The 19011-nt window shown below is 56.5% G+C and overlaps 1 protein-coding gene across 3 annotated transcripts in view; it reads left to right on the top strand.

The window, feature by feature from the left end:
* MPPED1 (metallophosphoesterase domain containing 1) overlaps positions 1–18102 on the top strand; it is a 74531-nt gene extending 56429 nt beyond the window's left edge. For all 3 annotated transcript variants that reach the window (XM_032346015.1, XM_032346016.1, XM_032346017.1), the window contains exons 5-7: positions 12778–12893; positions 13493–13606; positions 15723–18102. In XM_032346015.1, the coding sequence (XP_032201906.1) occupies positions 12778–12893; positions 13493–13606; positions 15723–15841 (349 nt within the window). In that variant the 3' untranslated portion in view covers positions 15842–18102. The remainder of the gene's footprint in view (positions 1–12777; positions 12894–13492; positions 13607–15722) is intronic.
* Positions 18103–19011: the final 909 nt, after the last annotated feature.

The raw sequence follows: 19011 nt of genomic DNA, 5'->3' as shown, positions 1-19011 counted from the left end.
TGGCCAGAAGTTCTTAACTTGGGGGTAGTCAGACATATTCGTGTTTTTCTTTGTGGTGGGTGCTCTTGGGGTTCTATCTAAGAAATCTCTCCTCCTCTGGAGCCGTGAAGATACTTCCGTGTTGTCTTCTGGAAGTTCGCCCTTCAGCCTTTTGTGCCGGGGTGTTGGATCTACCAGGGGTGAGTGTGTTGACGGTGAGCAGGAGGGATCCCATCTCCGGTGTCTCCGCACGGATGCCGCGTGGCCCGGCACCGAGGGAGACAGTCTGTCCCTCCTGGCATGCCCCACACTAGCCATTTCCACCTTTGTGCCTGGGCTCGGTGCCGGGGCCTCTCCTCCTCCTGCGGTCCCTTAGCTCCGGGAACACGTTGTCTTCATGACTCTGGCAATATCTTTCTGTCGTGCCTCTTTCCCGACTAGAATGTTGGAGGCTCCACGAGAACAGGGGCCCAACTCTGTGTTCTGTGGTCTTTACTCCAGTGGCCGGGACCGTGCCTGGCTCATCAGAACAGGGCTGGATGGACGGGTGACGGACGCCAGGCCAGGGGAACTCAGTTAACATTCGGGCCTGGCCTGGCGTCGTGGCGTGGTGGTCCCGTGTCTTTCTGGGACTTCCAGGCCTTCCCCCAGTTTTCTCATCTGTAAGGTCCTTCTTTCTCTTCCTTGATGCCGGTCCCTCCTGACCGAGCAGAACCTGACCGCGCCACCTCCCTGCTTGCCCTGCTGCCTCTCACCCCCCGGCTGAGGGCCTGCCCCCCACCCCTGCCCCATCTCCGGTCCCAGTCCCCTCCCCCACGCCCGCAGAGGCTCCGTCGCTGCGGGCCTCCGGTCCCAGGTCTCTTGGGGAACAGTGTGTTTGTGACGCCGTGCCCAGGGCACTGTGACTTGCCAGTCACAGGAAAGCCACGTCTGGTCCTCTCCGGAGCAGACTCGGCACCGAGCCTTGGGTAGAGGCGCTTAGAGGAAGGGGTGGGAACCGACCACGGAGAAAGAGGAAGAGCTGAGCTGTCACAGAATCTGAAGTGTTGGAAGAGAACTCTGTATACATACCGTATTCATTTATGGGTTTTGGATACATTTTTTGTTCTCATTTAACTGAAAACGGCCTTGATTTAAAAAAAAAAAAAAAAAAAACCACGCGTGCGGGAGGGAGTGAAATTGGCATGCCGCTCGTCCATCTGGTCTAATTACTTCTGGTATTTTGAAAGAAGGAATATAAACCTGCTGAGACATTAAACTTCGAGAAGAGGCTGCCGGCCGTTGCCGGGTGTCTGGGCGCCGATCCTGGTGCTCAGCTTGGAGGCCTGGTGCTGCCAGGGGTGTGGGGGACCCTGCCCCTCTTGCAGGGAGCCCCCGGCCTTGAGGACCAGCTCTCTTTAAATGCCAGGACTGGACAAGGCCACGCTGACACTCCTGCTGGCCGGCAGGATCCAGCCGGCTGATCCCAGGTTGGAATCTTGGCTTTCTGTGAAATGACAGCTAGGATAGGCCCCTGCTGTAGGGTCACTCTTAGGGTCCCAGGGGGTTGTGGGCATAAATTGCTTGGCAGACAGTAGATGTTCAGCACACGGTGGTCCCCCTCACCGTCTAACCCTCTGTAGGTCTCTGCCTGGATTTCCCAGAGCGGGGCTGGGCGGAGGGGGTGAGATCAGGGTGTTCTGCACAGCTGGGGCCGCCCACCAAGGCACCTCTGGGTGGGGTGGGTCAGGCACCGAGCCACCTGGGAGTTCTAAGCCTGGGACCTGCGGGATCCAGGCTCTGCCTCCTGATGGGACAGTTGCCATAGTAACGGTTCCCACTGCTGTCCCCAAGGCCCTGTGCTTCTGCCACTTGTAGTTAGACCTTTGTCCCCACTGGACAGCTGAGGGGCCCGAGATCCAAGACCTGAAGGGACTTGCTTAGGGTCCCCCAGTGCTTAGGGGCGGGTTGGGCCTGGGTGGCAGGACGGAGGCCCCAGACCTGGGTACAGAGAGAGGCTAAAAGATTTCTTTTTTGAACCTTGCCCAATAGGTCTTCTGGAGAAAAGCAAATAGAGGCTAACAGAGTGAAACCCTGGCTTCTTTCTTGTCTCCTCAGAGGCTCTCGTAGGATGTGGCTGAGGGCCCGGGATTTGGGCCAGAACCGAGGCCTGTGCCAGTCCAGCACCTGCTGCACCGGCTGTGGTCAGAGGCTGTTGGGGCCACAGGGACACTGGCTCTGCCCGTTATGGCTGCCTGGCTTCTGGGCCGACCCCTCACGAGGAACCCGGCTTGACACAGCTCCGGCTGCTCCCCCAGAATCCTTTGCTCTGTCTCTTAAGGAAAGTTTTCTATTCTTTCGAAAAACATGTATTTCTCAGTCTCTCTCTAACACTTGTCCAAGGTGTCTGGGGCGCTGGACGTTTGCACCGCACGCTCGTGTTCCGTGTAGCTCTGCCGGGGCCGTCCTGGGCAGCCCGGTTTGTGGGAGACCCTCAGACAGGATCGTGCCTGCCTTGGCCTGTGGGTGCCCGCAACTGCGGATGGCTTACTTTCATGTCTTGGGCTTTGTGGGCTCACCCGGAGGCTGGAGATCAGGGGCAGGTGCCTGCCTCCCTGTGGTCCGTGGGCAGCCTTTTCTGGCCCATTCCCTCCCTGTCCCGGGACACCCTCTGGGGCCCAGCTTTGTAGAGGGGGGATCGCCGGCCCCACTCCTTCCCCTTAGCACTCTGAGGCTCCCTGCTGGTTACTTCAGGGCCACGGAGACCCGCTTGCCCTAGGTCACAGGCGGCCAGGCCCGTGCCTCTCGCGCTGTGTCTGTTACCGTTGGTTCCTCTCGCGTTTCTGGGTGGTTTTAGCATGAGGCCATGGCCTTCCTCTGTTCGTTCTGGCCGGAGGGGCAGGCTTTCCCTCCTATAGCTGCAATTCGGAGACCCCTGGGTCCGCCAGTGTCGCGGGCGCTGCTGCAAAATCGTCCTGTTTAACGTGGCGAGCAACGGGGCCAGACAGGACTGTGTTCATCCCACCTCCTGGGCGGGGATGGTGAGGCTTGGGTCAAGGAACTGGCTAGAGATCTCGGCCCCAGCGCAGCGTCACGGGGCCCAGGCCCGGTGGGTGGACTTGGTCAGCTTCGGGCCAGCTGGTGGTGGCCTTGGGAGCTGCTGCTTCCCGATAGCCCCTGGCCCCGTCCCGTGGGTAGCCCCTGTGGGCTGCAGAGCCCGGACGGGGCTCCCTGGATCCCTGGCCCCGGTAGTGCTGTGTTCTTCCTGAGCTCTGAGTCCCACTTCTGGGAAATCAGACTCAGATTCTCCCCTCCCAGGGCCGAGCAAGGGAGAGATGGGGGGGCAGAGCTGGTGGTGGGGCACCAGGGACCTTGGTGGTATTTTGCCCCCCCCCCCCCGCCATCTGGAGCCCAGATCGGGTCAGGAATGCCTGGGTTCAGTGGGAGCCGCGGAGCCGGCCTGCCCGTGGGCCTGGCCGCACACCCTACCTGAGCCGGCTGCCCGCTTGGGCCGGGACAATGACCGGAGGGCGGGAGCCAGCCCACACAGCCCAGCCTGTCCCTGAGGGACCCGGCGTGGCCACGGCCAAGGGTCCCGCTGCTGCTCACGCCCTCTCTCCTTCCTCCCGGATTCTGACCGTTGTCAGCCCCGCGCACCACGCACAGCCGGCGGATTCTGATGTCGGAAGAAAATTCCTCACCGTTCCTGGCCCTCTGCCGTGCTGCCTCTGTACACGCGCACACGCACACACACACACACACACCACACGCCCACCCCCGCACACACACATGCACCCACCCATAATGCCCACATGTGCACACACACATGCACACACACATGCAGCTGCACACACACACCACACACTCACCCCTGCACACACACAACTACACACACGCATCCCCCACCCCCCCATGCACACACCGTACACACACGTGCACACCTCCCCACGTCATACCCACACACACAATGTACACACATGCCACACTCACACACACACACACACACACCCCCATCCATTGCTCTCTCTCTCTCACACAAACTCTCCTCTGCCCCTTCCCTGTCCTTACCCGCCTCCATTTCACCTTGTTGTTATCTCCTTTACAGAGGGCCCCTCCGCACATACGCGCGCTAGTCTACACGAGATTAATGTTTGAAACGACTTGGCTGCCTTCTCCCAGCTGCACAGTCCCCGCGAAACAAAAGATGAATGGTTCCGCACTTCGCAGGGTGGGGGACATTAATTAGGAATGACAAAGGACCCCATTCTTCGGTTCCACTTATCTTGCTGCTGACTTGCCGGAACTGCTGTATGCTGGGGGGCGGGGGGGCAAGGTGTGTGATTGGCAGTCCTTGGGGACCGGTCTCCAGCCCGCACGGCCCTGCCCCATCACTAGGCCCCGCGGGCCCCTGGCCGGTGGCGGCGGCCCCCTCAGCCTCCCCCTCGGGACACCAGGAGTGCGGCAGACATCTCTCCCTCAGAGCCCAGGTGATGGCGGTGGCTGCTCAGACTGTGGAATGTCCCCAGGGGTCTGGGAACCACCTGTGGGGGTGAACTCGCTTGGGCCACATGGGTGTGTCACTGACTCAGTTTCCCCGGCTGCAGAATGGGAGCACAGCCTCCCTGGGGTACCGAGAGTGTTCTGGGAGGCTCTTGGGGCCACTGATGTGTGGTACCCCCATCTGAGATGCTCTCAGTGTAGCCATCTCTGAGAGAAGCTTCCCGGTGGGAGTAGCGTCAGCGTCCCGCTCACACCGCAGCTTTCACCCCCGTAGAATGAGGAGCGGAAGTGGGAACACCTGGCCCACGAGGTCCGCTGTAAGAGGCTGTCTCCTTCTACCAGGCAGGGCCGCCACCCTCAACCCCCAGCCCTAGGGAGCGGGCTGCTTGGGGAGGCAGGGAAGGTCCCCGGAAGGAGGTGAGCAAAGATGCAGCAGAGGAGGAGAGCACACTGAGCCTGGCTTCACCTCTGAGGTCTCATCTGCGAAATGGGCACACGAGCCCGCCCAGCAGGTCATGGGAGGCTGGGAGAGGCCGGGATGCTCCGTGGGTGGTTTGTTCTCATGCTTGTGCTTCCTTTTTTTTTTTTTTTTTTTTTAAAGATTTTATTTATTTATTTGACAGAGAGAGATCACAAATAGGCAGAGAGACAGACAGAGAGAGAGAGATGAGGAGAAGCCGGCTCCCTGCTGAGCAGAGAGCCCAATGCGGGACTCGATCCCAGGCCCCTGGGATCGTGACCTGAGCTGAAGGCAGAGGCTTGACCCACTGAGCCACCCAGGCGCCCCATGCTTGTGCTTCTTACAGATCTCAGGGCCTCGGGACTCCAGGGGCTCTGGGGTGGGGGGCTCCCGCCGGGAGTGCGCACAGAGGAGAGGGTGAATTCTTAGTCCTGTCCACCTGCCTGCCCGCCGGTGCAGCTCCTGACCATTGACTCCATCATGCGTGCGTTCATTTGCACTGGGAACCAGCCGTCCCTGAGTCCGCTTGGCTCAGCTGCCTGTAGGGCAAGAGGGATTTAGGTACGGTTTGAACCTGTCTTGAGAGAGCCACCATGAGGGGACTCGGAGCAGGGAGGGGTCACCTGTGCTTGGGGGATAGAGGCGATTAGGGAAGCTTCCTGGAAGAGGTGGTCTTTGAGCTAAGCCTTAACAAATAATGGGTCATGGACTCTGAGGAGAGGCTAAGAAGGGCTTTTGGGTGGCTGGAAAAGCAGGAGCCAGAGGGCGCCTGGGGGGCTCAGTGGGTGAAGCCGCTGCCTTCGGCTCAGGTCATGATCTCAGGGTCCTGGAATCGAGTTCCGCGTCGGGCTCCCTGCTCAGCAGGGAGCCTGCTTCCTCCTCTCTCTCTCTCTGCCTGCCTGTCTGCCTACATGTGATCTCTCTCTGTCAAATAAATAAATAAAATCTTTAAAAATAAAAAAAAAAAGCAGGAGCAAGAACCCAGAGATGGGGAGAGGCGGGCGGTGTTCAGCAAACAGAAAGGATTGTTGTGGCCAGCACGTGGTGAGTTCGGGGGGAAATCTGAGCAGGACGGTCCAAGAGGGGGACTGGGGCAGAGCCCATGGGCCCTGTGTGCCGCACTCTGAGGTCTGAGCTTGTCTTCTAGGCACCATGGAAGGCTTTGGAGTAGGGGAATCACCTGGGGGAACACTTGAGAGTTGGGGCACCAGGAGCCAGAGTCACAGGTGCTTCCTCCCTGTCCAGCCAGGCTCAGTGGGGGCCCAGCGAGGCCACGGGCTGGGCTGGAACTGGAGAGGGTACATTCAGGAGCTGCTCAGAGGGACAGCAGGCTGTTGCCATTGAACAGTGGGATCCCGTGGCTTGGTCACCCCTGTAGGGTCCTTTCTGGGTCAGCCACCTCTTAGGCATAGGATGCAGGAGCCAGGAACCCTGGTCCATGTCCCTTTTGCCCCCTCTGAGCCCTCAGGCACACCACCTGGCCTCTCTGTGCCATCATTTCCTTGTCTTTAAAGCGGGAGTTTCCCGGGACTTTGTTAAGGGTTAACTGGGCAGAGATGTGGAAGTCCGTGGGGCTTGCGGAGGAGATGGGAGGCGGGATTCCTGGTCCTATTTGCATAAATCTGGCCCGGAGGCAGAGAGCACAGGCTCGGCATCTGCTGTCTGGGGTTTGAGCCCCCCACCCCCCACCCCTGTCTCACTTGGTCAGCAGGTAACCCCGTGCAAGTCTCTGTACCTGCCCGCACCTCAGTCTCCGCATCTGTAAAATGGAGCAGTGATGGCAGCTGCCACCCCCCCATGTGGGTGTGAGGACTGGGGGCTCATGGAGAGGCTCTGGATTTGTGCCTTTGTGGGTGCCCTCCACCTTGGCCTCCGGGCAAGGGAATTCCGGATGCTCGTCCTCGGGCATCGCGCCCTGGCCTGGGTGCACCAGCAGGCCCAGCCCCACCCCAGGGCACCCCAGGCCTCCTCTGCCTGCACACCCCAGCATCCCCTGGAAATGGGGTGCCCATAGCCCAGGCTAACCCGGTGACCCCTGGGTGCCCCCCCTCCAGGGGCCGTGCGCCTCACCTGGCCGAGCAGAGCGCACTGGGCTTCAGCGTTCTCTGTAGACTAGCGTAATCCCCCTCCCGTCTGCTGTCGGGGGACCTGGGATTCACGCTTCAGGGGGAAATCGTTTAATGATTGGCCACGAGGAGGTCATTTATATTGGCTAAGCGGGCTTAATTAGCCTGGATTCGAAGGTTACCATCAGCGCACAAAAAAGCTGTTAAGGGGTTAACCTCTGAGAGATTACATTGTATTCAGCGCTCTGTTAAAGTTTGAATTAATTTTTCCCATGGGTTTGTTCACATTCTAATTTTCAACTAAATGAGACATCTGTTTCAGAAAAGGAAAATTTGCTCTGGTTGTCATGGCAACTATCATTCTGTAAGAAAATTATTCCAATGGTTACTTTAGAACAGAAAGACAGAAATTCAGGACATAAAGCTGCCTCCCATGGCTCAGTCGGAATTCTGATTCATCCGACCTCCTTGGAGTCTGTGATGTGTCCTGGACAGTATGCAGACATCGGGCTCCTGGCCCTCAGCGTGGCATGGCTTGGTCCAATGCCAGGTCTCGTTGGAGATGAGGGTGGGGCTTTTGCAGGGCCCCGGGCGTCCTGTCTTGGGCATTCACAGTCTCAGACCACAGCTGCCCCCAGGTGGATGGGCCACTAGCGGGTGGGCTGGACCCTGGCTGTTTGGACGGCAGGTTCTGTGAGCCCTTGCCTGCCCTGGCCTCTGTCTTGAAACCAGGGCAACCTTGGACTTCAGCTCTGGTCCCAAAGGGCCTTGTGATGGACCAGACGTAGAATGCTGAGAGCATCTGGGGCCGATTTCACCTTGAAGAAGGCCCGGCCCCACCCTTCTGTCTCCACTTCCCATGGCAGGAACCTGAGTGGACCCACAGGAGGGGCTGGAGGGGTTTCCAGGTCCTGTGGGCTGGTTAAAGACCTCTGAGGTGAGGTCACCATGAAGAGTCTGTGTCCCTTGCTGTGCTGGAGAAACCCCCAGCCTGACGAGGGTATTCCCCAACCCACAGGCCATCCTGGCAAATATCTCCTTTGGATGTTTGCATGAGTGCAAACATCACTGACTCTTCCTGCTCCCCCTAAAATTTCAATACAAGCTAGAACCTCCCCTTTTCCCATTGACGGAGCTCCTGGGTGTTTAGAAGGAGTTTTCATAGTGGAAGAATAATTTAACCTCTTAAACCCCCTCCCTCTCTCCTTTCTCCCCTCCCCTGTGGGTCAGGGTCATAGCACCTAGCAAGAGGGTCAGAAGCACCTCATGGGGTAGGGTCTGGGGCACAGGCATCCTGATCGTGCTGGGACAGGTGAAGTCACCAGCCCAGGGGTAGAACCAGGTGCCTGATGCCAACCTGGGTGCCTTGAGCAAGCTCTCAGGGCCTCCCCGGGGACAGGGTGAAGTCCACGTTCCCAGGACCGGAGGCGGTGTATTTCCAAGAGCTAGGCAGGTGTATCTACGGGGAAACGCCAGTCCGAGAGGAAGGAAGAAGGGGAGCCGGGGCAGGCGGAGGCTTGCGTGGGTCCCTCTGCTCCTGGGGGTCTCTGAGGTCTCTGGTATGTTTCTAGGCGCCTCTTTCAAGAAGCTACCCCTTGCTGCGCCTCACAGGAACTAACAGACGCCTTCTCTCCATGCAGATGAGGCCTCATCCCGTCTTGTAAATATTTGATTAGATTTTTGAAGAATGAATTCTGTATTTGGAAGGCAGTGCCAGAAACATGTTGCTTCTTTCCCGGGAGGCTAATGGGGCTTGGGCTCTTGGGAGGGCCGCTAGGCTTGGCTTTCTGAGCAGCTCCCAGGCTGCTGCAACCTTCCCCGCAGTGACTCGGGCCTGGCTCAGCCAGAGAGCGGCTGTGAGCGCGCCCAGAGTCGGGGCTGCAGAGATGGCCGACTGGGAGCTCAGCGTGTTAGGGCAGGAGCAGCCCCGGCTGGCCGCTGGAGCACGACTCTTTCTGACCAGGAACCACGGCAGGAAAAACACTTTACACTGTGACTCAGTACATCCCGCCATGGGTGTCTATTTAAATATAAATATATTTAACTGAAGTATCCTTTCCCTGCTAGGAGGTACTCTTTTTTTTGGATGCTTTATTTTCTTATTAAAAAAAATGTTGTTGTGACCCATCAAAATGCAGTTTGAAAAGCTGTACCCTAGGTCAAATGTTTTTCATGAAGGCTCCATGGGTGAATTTCAGGAGGGGCCCACAATGATGATGGTGTTAGTGATAGTGATGATGGTGGTGCTGATGGTGTTGATGGTGTTGGTGATCGTGGTGATGATGGTGGTGGTGGTGATGGTGGTGATAATGGTGATGGTGATGATGGTAATTCTGACGATGATGGTGATGGTGGTGTTGGTGATCGTGGTGATGATGGTGGTGGTGGTGATGGTGGTGGTGATGGTGGTGATAATGGTGGTGGTGGTGATGGCAATGGTGGTGATGATGGTGATGGTGATGATGGTAATTCTGATGATGATGGTGGTGATGGTGATTGTGGTGATGATGGTGGTGGTGGTGATGGTGGTGGTGGTGATGCTGATGGTGATACTGGTGATGATGAAGATGAGGATGATGATGATGATGGTGTTGGAAATGATGAAGGCAGCTGCAATGCACTGAATCAGGCACTGTTTTAAGCACTTTACGTGGATTAATGGATTTAATCCTTCCAAACAACCCTATTTTACAGATGGGGAAATTGAGGCACATATAGAAATTGAGTCACTTGCCAAAAGTCACACAGGTAGGAAGAGGTGGACCTATTCTCACCTAGGTCTCTCTGACCCCAAAATTGCCTTGAAGTTGGGTATAAAATTGTGTATGTGTGTGTGTGAGGTGCATTTTCTGTTATGCAAGGGCCGGCCTCTGTGGGTGTGTCAGTGATAGGAGGTGTCTTCTGAGGGGACTGTCCCCAGACCAACCCACCCAGATGCTGTTCCCCACCCCTGAACACCTGGTCTCCTCCCTCGGCAGGTACTTCCTATAGTTGGGGATCTCTTGGGCAGCCCAAACCCAGGGATGCTTCTCACCATCTGTTTCTCCTGCCAGAGCCCCAGAGTGCAGATCCCACACCCCCCTTCACAGGTGGTTCTCCTGGGGCCCACTCGTGTCTAGGGATGAGGGAATCTTCTCGGCTCCTCCCACAAGAACAAGGCAGGAACCGCCGTCCTCTTCTTCAAGGCCAAAAGTTAGGCCTCGGAGGTGGTGGCCTGGTGTGCTCTGCCCACTTTTAGTAAGTTCCTCTGGGCAGGAGCTGGGGGCTGTCTGTTGGATCTGGGCATCATCCTCGGTTTCAGAGTTCAGGCTGTGATCCTCAGGCAGCAGGAGAAGTCCTGTTTGACATCTGTTAACAGATGGATTCATTCATTCCTTTATTCCCCGCCTCCAGGCTGGTCTGGGCGCGCAAGGTGAGAGGAAGCTTGAGGCAGACAGGGCTTTGAAGGATAAACGTGGCGTGAGGTCAGGGGTGGGCAGGAGGAGAACAGGAGGGAACCGGCGTTCCTGGCAGAATCCCAGGTGAGCAAGGCTAGCAGGGGAGAGGATCTGGCATGTGTATGAAATGGCAAAGGACTCGACCCCCAAACGGCCGCTGTGGTCCCCCATCTTCCTCCTGCATAAACCCATGTTCCAGAAGATGGCACTGTAGGCATGAAGGCTGAGGAGAGAGAGGGTCAGGTCTGGGTCCAAACATGACTTGCCCCACCTTGGGCACCTCACTGCCCCTCACTGAACCTCACTCAGTCTTTTTATCCAGAAGGTACCATGGTGGGACTGAATTAGGGTTTTCAAATGGTGTTCCGTGAGATGCCCAGGGTTCCAAAGACATGCTTTGGGTGGCTGCCAATAGGTAGAGCAGTTGGGTCAAGAGCCAGAGGTCTCAGCCTCGCCATGAAGAACATAGGGGCCATGAGAGGGGTTTTAGGGACAGCTTTGGGCATGTGAGAGAGACCTTGAAGATGAAAGCCAGGCCGCACCGCTGACTTGTACCGTTTGTGCTGGAGGAGGTAGTGAGGTGCCCAGCCCGGGAGTCAGCACACCCAAATCCCAGGCTAGCTCACCTCGCTGAGCCTCTGGGTCCTTATTTGTAAAATGGGGTCACTCTTAGTCCTTAATTCCCAGGGTTCTTGTCACAGGAAAACCATCCCTGTAAGGTACTTAGAGGGCACCTGACAGAAAAGTAGGTATGCAGGGAATGTCGACAATGATTTCTGTGCTCAGTCTCCTCATCTGTAAAAGAGAAAGAAAGAGACCTGTCTGCCTACCCTGGCTGCTGGTGTGACAGTCCCCGAGGTGGCAGAGGGGGCGGTGATGAGAGTGACTAGGTGATGGTGGTGTTGATGACTGTGTCAGCGTCCTGGGGCCCCACAACTAATCACCACAGATGGGGAGGCTTAAAACAATAGACATTTATTCTCTCACAGTGTGGAGGCTGGAAGTCTGACATCAAGGTGTCATCCCCATTTGTCCTTCTTGAGGGCCCTGAGGGAGGACTCCATGCCCCTCTCCCAGCGTCTGGTGGGGGCTACAAGCACTTGGCACTCCTTGGCTTGTAGGCAGCATCACTCCAATCTCTACCTCCATTGTCAATGGTCCTTTTCTCTCTGTGTCTCTGTTTTCACATGACCTCTCATAAGAACACCCGTCACTAGATTAGGGGCAGGCCCTAACCGAATATCACCTCATCTTAACTTGATTATATCTGCAAGGACCCTGTTTCTAAATTTGGTCACATTCATAGGTACCTGGGGTCCATATGTCAACATACTTTTTTTTTTTTTTAAAGATTTTATTTATTTATTTGAGAGAGAGACAGGGAGAGAGAGCATGAGCGAGGAGAAGGTCAGAGGGAGAAACAGACTCCCCATAGAGCCGGGAGCCTGATGCGGGACTCGATCCCAGGACTCCGGGATCATGACCTGAGCCGAAGGCAGCCGTCCAACCAACTGAGCCACCCAGGCGTCCCTCAACATACGTTTTTGAAGGACACAGTTTGACCCACAACAGTGGTGATAGTGGTGCTGGTGATGGTGATGCTGGTGCTGGTGCTGGTGATGGTGATGGTGATTGCGGTGGTGATGATGATGGTAGTGATAATGGCGATGATCATGATGTGGTGATGGTGATGGTGGTGATGATGATGGTGACTTTGTAAATCCTAACAGGCTGTGTTGATGTGGGATCTTATAATGACTTAGGCCCAAGAGAGCTTCATAGTAGGGATGTTTTGTTAGAAATCAAAGCCCAGGGTGCCTGGGTGGCTCAGTGGGTTAAGCCTCTGCCTTTGTCTCAGGTCATGGTCTCAGGGTCCTGGGATCGAGCCCCACATCTGGCTCTCTGCACAGCAGGGAGCCTGCTTCCCCCTCTCTCTCTGCCTGCCTCTCTGCCTCCTTATCACCTGCCCCAGCTTGGGCAGGAAGGCGGAGAGAATGTTTTCCTGGGAGGGGTCGGGGGGCATGTTCTTCTCTGAATTTCCTTAGAAGAGCTCGGAGAACGAGAGGTCTTTGGCTGATGTTGATTCTTTTTAAATGTTCCTTTTAAAAGTTTACAGAAATAATATTTATTCATCCTAGAGAAACAGAACCTGTGTTGAAGGAAGGGGGAAAGAGAAGAGGAGGCCAGAGACATCCCACAGCCTGCGAGTGGGTCAGGATTCTGGCTAAGTCCAGGCCATCCCCACCTTTACGTTGAGTTTCTAGGGATCGAGCCTGCCCCGGAGACCATTGGTCGCCGCGTTGGCTTCCTGTGACGGTCCCGCGCTCTCTCTGAACTGCCCGCTCTTCTTCCATAGGCAGCCGTGGTTTTATGGCTGGGGCTTTAACCTCCCACGAGGCCAAGCACTGCTAGAGAAATGGAACCTCATTCCTGAAGGCGTAGACATCCTGATAACCCATGGACCGCCACTAGGTAAGAGTCAGCTGCCCCCTGCCTTGGCGGCTCCGGGAGGCTGGCGGTGTGAGCAGACCCTGACCCAGCCGGGAGCCAGGCTGCGGCGAGTGGAGTTCATTTTCATGATTTTGGGGTGTCTGTGTAGAAAGTTTCCGACGTGGAAAGCTCGCTCCTGGTTCTGCTCCGCTGCCAGCCCCTAGGGTGCCCTTGTGCCTCCCATGTCCCTTTCAGGCCTCCGTGTGCCTGTCTCTGCAATGGGGGATGACACCTTGGAGGCTGCTTCAAGCACAGGTCTGGGGGGGCTCACTTGGCCCCCAGTGCCCGGCCCACTCTGGACTCTTGTAAGCCAGGCTCTCCGGGTGTCCCTGCAGAGAGGGAAGGGCGGCTGCCAGGCCCTGGGCAGGACATGGCAGAGCCCTTGGCTTTCCCTCCCTGCAGGCAGGGGGCCAGGCGGCTTCAGGAGAGCCTGCTGGGGCCTCTGGGGTCAGGGTCCACCCGGGGCTGTGAGGCTTGGACCCCGTGTCTCTGAGACTCAAAAGCTGCCATGTGGGGCCTGCAGGGCTGGGGGCCCAGCCGTCTGACTGCTGTCACTGCCCCGCTGTCATCTCCTCACACAGGCTTCCTGGACTGGGTCCCCAAGAAGATGCAGCGGGTGGGCTGCGTGGAGCTGCTCAACACGGTGCAGAGGCGCGTCCAGCCGCGGCTGCATGTCTTCGGCCACATCCACGAAGGTCGGCGCGGGGGTGGGGAGGGGCTCCTCATGGGCCCTGTGGAGGGGACCCCGCACCTCCCTCCCACCCGGTCACCTCCTCCCTGCTCTCAGCCCCTTCCTGACGTACGCTCTTGTACGTGCTTTGTCTGCACTTGGCCGTCAGTGGGCTACCGCTGAAATGGTTAACAGTGGGAAGACAGTTGCGAAGTCTGGCAAGACTCAGGGCTAAGTTTCACTCCCTGGGAGTGAGGCGACTCTGCCTGGCTGCTGCGTCGAGCCTGGGAGGCTTCTGGAATGTGAGCAGGAGGCTTCCCGGAGGAGGGGACATTGGATGTAACACGGAGGATGTGTTAGGTCCGGCAGGCTCGCCGTGAGCTCCGTCAGACTGGCAGTTACCTCTATCTCGACAGCCTGGCGTACAGTTGGTGCTTAATAAATGTGGAGGGCCCCTTGCTTGCCTGAGATGTTCTGGTGGCACCTCACCTCCACCCCCACCACATGCACATACAGACCTGGTATTCTGGCTCTGTTCAGGGGGGTGTGGGGACACTTGCTTTTCCCACACAGTTGGAATGGTGGGGGGCATTCAGTTCCACTTGGGGGGCAGTGGGCAAGGCGGGTGTGATGGTGCTGGGTGAGGTCAGCCCACACCTCCACGCCCTGCACATAGGGCTTTCCTTGTTAGCCTGGAGCCCGACTCCTCAGCTTGGCAGACCCCCTCTTTTACTCCTTTCAGGCCTTCATCCCACCTGCCCGAAGCCACACTGCCCCATCCCACCCTACCAGAAAGCACGTGGGCTCCCATGGGCCATGGGGACGGATGTGGTTTCCCCCAGAGTTGTCTCCCAGCCTCCTGCACCTATGTCCGTGTTAGGCCAGGGTCCCCGGGCCTCACATATGCTTGTTCTGCATCAGGTCATTTTCTAGCTCAGAAGCAAACAAGCCTCAGCCCTTTCCCTGAGGGCTGCTGCATGGTGTTGTCGGAGGACAGAAGTGATCAAACCTCCCCTGGCCCTGAGGAGATCACAGAGGGAACCAGATAGGCAAAGGCAGAATCTGAGAGGTCATGGGATGGGCAACCCCCGTGCTGTGGGATAGCAATATTGCCATCATTTTTTGCAGCCCAGACGTGCCATCAGATCCCAGGTGATGTGTGACCCAAACCACACTCCTGCACGATTGTATAGGCCAAATGGGGCTCCTGAGAGTGGGTAACCCACAAGAGGAGGGGAAATGGCCTTTCTGGCTTGGAGGTGATCTGAGCTGAAGGATGAGGATTCGAACAAGTAGACACAGTGGGAAAAGGGTATGATGACAGCAGAGGCTAAGAGAAGAAAGTACATGATGATGGTGATGACGGTGGTGAAGGTGATGATCATGATGGTGGTGATGATGGTGGTGATGGTGGTGGTGATGGTGACGATGGTGATGGTGAGGATGGTGGTGATGGTGGTGGTGGTGATGGTAATCGTGGTAATGGTAGGAGGTGAAGGTGGCAATGGTGATGTTGGTGGTGGTGATAGTGATGATGGTGATGATGGCAATGATGGTGATTATGGTGATGGTAGTGATCGTAATGGTGGTAGTGGTGCAGATGATGATGGTGATGGTGGTGATGACGGTGGTGATGGTGGTGGCGATGGTAATGATGGTAATGGAGATGAGGGTGGCTATGGTGATGATGGTGATGGTGATGGTGGTGATGGTGATGATCATGATGGTGGTGATGATGGTGGTAATGGTGATGATGATGGTGGTGGTGATGGTAACGGTGGTTATGGAGATGAGGGTGACTTGGTGATGGCGATAATGGCGATGATGGTGACGATGGTGATGATGATGGTGGTGATGACGTCAATGGTGATATCTCACTGTGTGCTCGCCATGTGCTTTCCAGGCACTGGGCTGAACGAACACTGTATGTGGATTATTATTGCATTTGCCCCTCGTAGCAGTTGGGGAGGGAGCATCTGTCATCACCTCTATCTGTAGATGAAGAGGCTGAGTTGAGGGTTTCGGTAGCTTGTCCTGGTCTGTTGAGCCTGCTGCAGCAGAGTGCTCTCTGACTACCACGCCCCTAGGCCGCCTCACTACCCTAGGTCCTCAGCCCTGACGGCTGTGTGCTTACTTTCCAGGGTACGGTGTCATGGCAGATGGGACGACCACCTACGTGAACGCGTCTGTGTGCACCGTGAACTACCAGCCTGTGAATCCGCCCATAGTCATTGACCTCCCCACACCCCGGAACTCCTGACTGCCCTTGCTGTCTCAGCCCCTCCTGCTCACATCAGCTACACATGCCTGGCCGAGAGCACAGACCCCCAACCACCCTTCCTTCCATGCAGACCAGCTGCCTGGCCGTGGGGAGCAGCCCAGCCGATGGGTTGAGGCCTTGGAATGAAGAAAACCTCCCCTGACTCTTCAGCCTCCGTCACCTGGAGTCAGGACCCTGTGGGTCCCTGGCAGGGGTTCTGTGCTCATTACTGTTTTCTGCGTGTACATTTCTGCGTGTACCTTGTCAAAGGACCTAACAAGCTTGCGGTCCTGTCCTGCTTGGGAATCGACGGACTCTTCATCCTTCTCAGTTGGACCCACTCGTGGGCTTGGGAAGCCGCTGCTCCTGGACACACTTTGGAAGTTCTCGCACAAAATCTCCCTCTAACCGAGGGTCTGTGTGGCAGCAAGCCCTGGGATTGGGGGTGTGTGGGAGGTTTTGGAGACTGGGTGCAAGTGGCACCCATTCCCGCCCCCCGCCCCCCACCGGGCTTGGGGAGGAGATGGGCCTGCTTCACAGCTGAGGCCCTTGAGGGAGCGATCAGGGACGTCTCAGGAATTCGGGCCACAAGGCCAACAAGGCCAACAAGCCGCCTGCCTCACCTCGTGACCCCGCTTTCTTCCTGTGGGCATCTTTGCCATCTTGAACAGTGGCCTGAGCACCTCAGGTGCTCTCGTGGAGCCTGGACCCGGGAGAGTGGTTCTCTAGAAGGAGCCATGTGGGTGCTCAGGACCAGATGGAAGGTTCCCGAGTCACAGACTCGCGGGTCTGAGCAGCTCTGCAGAACTTGGCAGGCTGGAGGGGCTGCAGACCGAGGCCACCCTGCCACGTGGTTGTGCCCATGTGGACGTGCACGCGCGTGCGTCCCCTTACTGTCCTCCAGTGGGGTTCCATTCCTCAGTGCGGTTTCTCGTGCACCATTTCGGTTCTGTCTGTTGGACCCACAGCTGAAGGGGCTGAGTGGTTCCTGGTCCTTGCCAGTGTGTCCTGTTAACGGGAGGGTGGCCCAGTAGCAGAGCAGGCCCTGGCGCTGGCAGCTTCATGGAGAGCGCCTTTCCTTTTTTTCCTTTAAATTAGTACTGGGTTTGGGGAGGTGGGGGGTTGGGCTGAATCTGTGAGGGCAAGGGAACCAGCAGGGTCTCATCGGAGCGAGGCCAGAGAGGCGGGATCGCCCCGTGCAGGGTCCGATTCTATCTTTATTGAAATTTTTGATATTTTGTTCATCATGGATATTTTTCTGAATCGAATTTGATTTTGAAAGACATGGGGTTAAAGAGCATCCTTTCTCTCTCTTGCCCAGCTGTTTGGTAGCTCCTTCAATCGGGCACCTGAGAGGAGGGCCTTATTCACCTCACCCTCAGCCCAGCCCCGGGGCCAGCCCTTACCATGGCCCGTTGCAGATACAATCTTGATTCATGCCAGGCGGTCCTGCAAGGTCAGCTCTGTGGGCTTGATTTTAGAGATGAGGAGATTGAGATCAGAGAGGAGACGTCACTTGCCTGAGGGTGCACAGCTCAAAAGGGGCAGAAGCCGGACTTGAGCCTTAGTTTCTGGCTCCAGGGCCTCTGGTTTGCCGGGACTCAAAGCTCCGCCCCTCCGAGGCAACGCATGGTCCCAAGTCTCTCTCTCCCTCTCTTTTTTTAAGGGTCCTGTTCAGAGCCTCTCTGGTCCGTGTCTCAGAGAGAGCCCCTGGAGCGCTGAGGGATCCTGTTCTCTGAGCCCAGCACCCTGGCATCCCAGGAGGCCACGATTCCTTCCCTGCTCTCACAGGAGTCCCCATGGGGCAAGGCTCACTGTCCACGAGGGGAGTCTGCCAGCAGCAGTGCGCTCTGGGGTGTGGGGTGTGGGACTTCGGGGACTCTGTTTGACCGAGTGGTTCCTGGGTGAGGATGTTTACAAAGTCTCTGGGGGAAGCCCAGATGCACGGCGTATGGGCACATGTCGGGTGGAGAAGACACAGGCCCTTTTAGTCACCTCTACTGAATTTCTATGTGGACCAAGAACTATAAACTTAAATAAATTTTTTTCCTAAGGTATCTTCAGAATATGGTGTATTTTTATGTGGAAAAGAAAAGTTATGAAGGCAGCTGTTACTTTGAAAGAAAATTCATTAAAAGTCCTTGAGGTATGAAAGATGATGGCGTGCTCCTCAATCATTTTGGCATAACTTGATTGTGGCTGTAATTTTTTTTTTTTTGTCAAGCATGTCAGACAATAAAGTCTTTGTAAAAAGAAAGAGATGTCCACGTGACGCCTCTTCCTGTGTGTGTCTCTGGGTGGCCTGTGAGGCACGTGGGGGGAGGGATGGCATCCTCCCGGTCCAGTCCGGAGTCCTGGACAGAGTTCAGAGGCCAAAGACCTTCCATGTGGCGGCAACTGACATCCTTTTGCTTGATCCAGCTTTCCCCCGGGGTGGGCCAATCTCAGAAGTGGTTGGCATGGGCCATTCTGTGCCCTATGAAGTTCAAGTATTCTGACTGCCTGATTCCTCAAAACAGAGTGCCTTGAGATGGTCTGAGCTCTGGGACCTTCCCCGAAGCAGTATGTTCAGCCTAGCTCTTACCGCACTAAGGGTCCAGGTGTTGCCCAAGAAAAGCACTGACAGGTATAATGACTCCAGTCTCGAAGCAGCCTAAGCTGTATAAGTTCCATCATTTCCTTCCTTCCTTCCTTACATCCACCCGCCCATCCATCCATCCATCCACCAATCGGTCTGTCCATCCATCCGTCCACCCGTTGGTCTTGACTGTCCATCCATCCATCTATCCACCCACCCACCTATCCATCCATCCGTCCATCCACCATCCATCCGTCCGTCCGTCTGACCATCCACCCACCCACCTGTCTGTCCATCCATCCATCCATCCATCCGTCCGTCCATCCACCATCCATCTGTCCATCCATCCATCCGTCCGTCCGTCTGTCCATCCATCCATCCATCTGTCCATCCATCCATCCGTCCGTCCGTCCGTCCATCCATCCATCCATCCGTCTGTCTATCCATCCATCCGTCCATCCATCCATCTATCCGTCCATCCATCCACCATCCATCCATCCGTCTGTCCATCCATCCATCCATCCATCCGTCCATCCATCCATCCATCCGTCCATCCATCCACCACCCAGCTATCCAACCACCAATCCACATT

Source organism: Mustela erminea, chromosome 6 (genome assembly GCF_009829155.1).
Source record: "Mustela erminea isolate mMusErm1 chromosome 6, mMusErm1.Pri, whole genome shotgun sequence".
Lineage (NCBI taxonomy): Eukaryota > Metazoa > Chordata > Mammalia > Carnivora > Mustelidae > Mustela > Mustela erminea.
The sequence above is the reverse complement of the archived record's forward strand: the minus strand, read 5'-3'. Positions and strand labels throughout refer to the sequence as shown.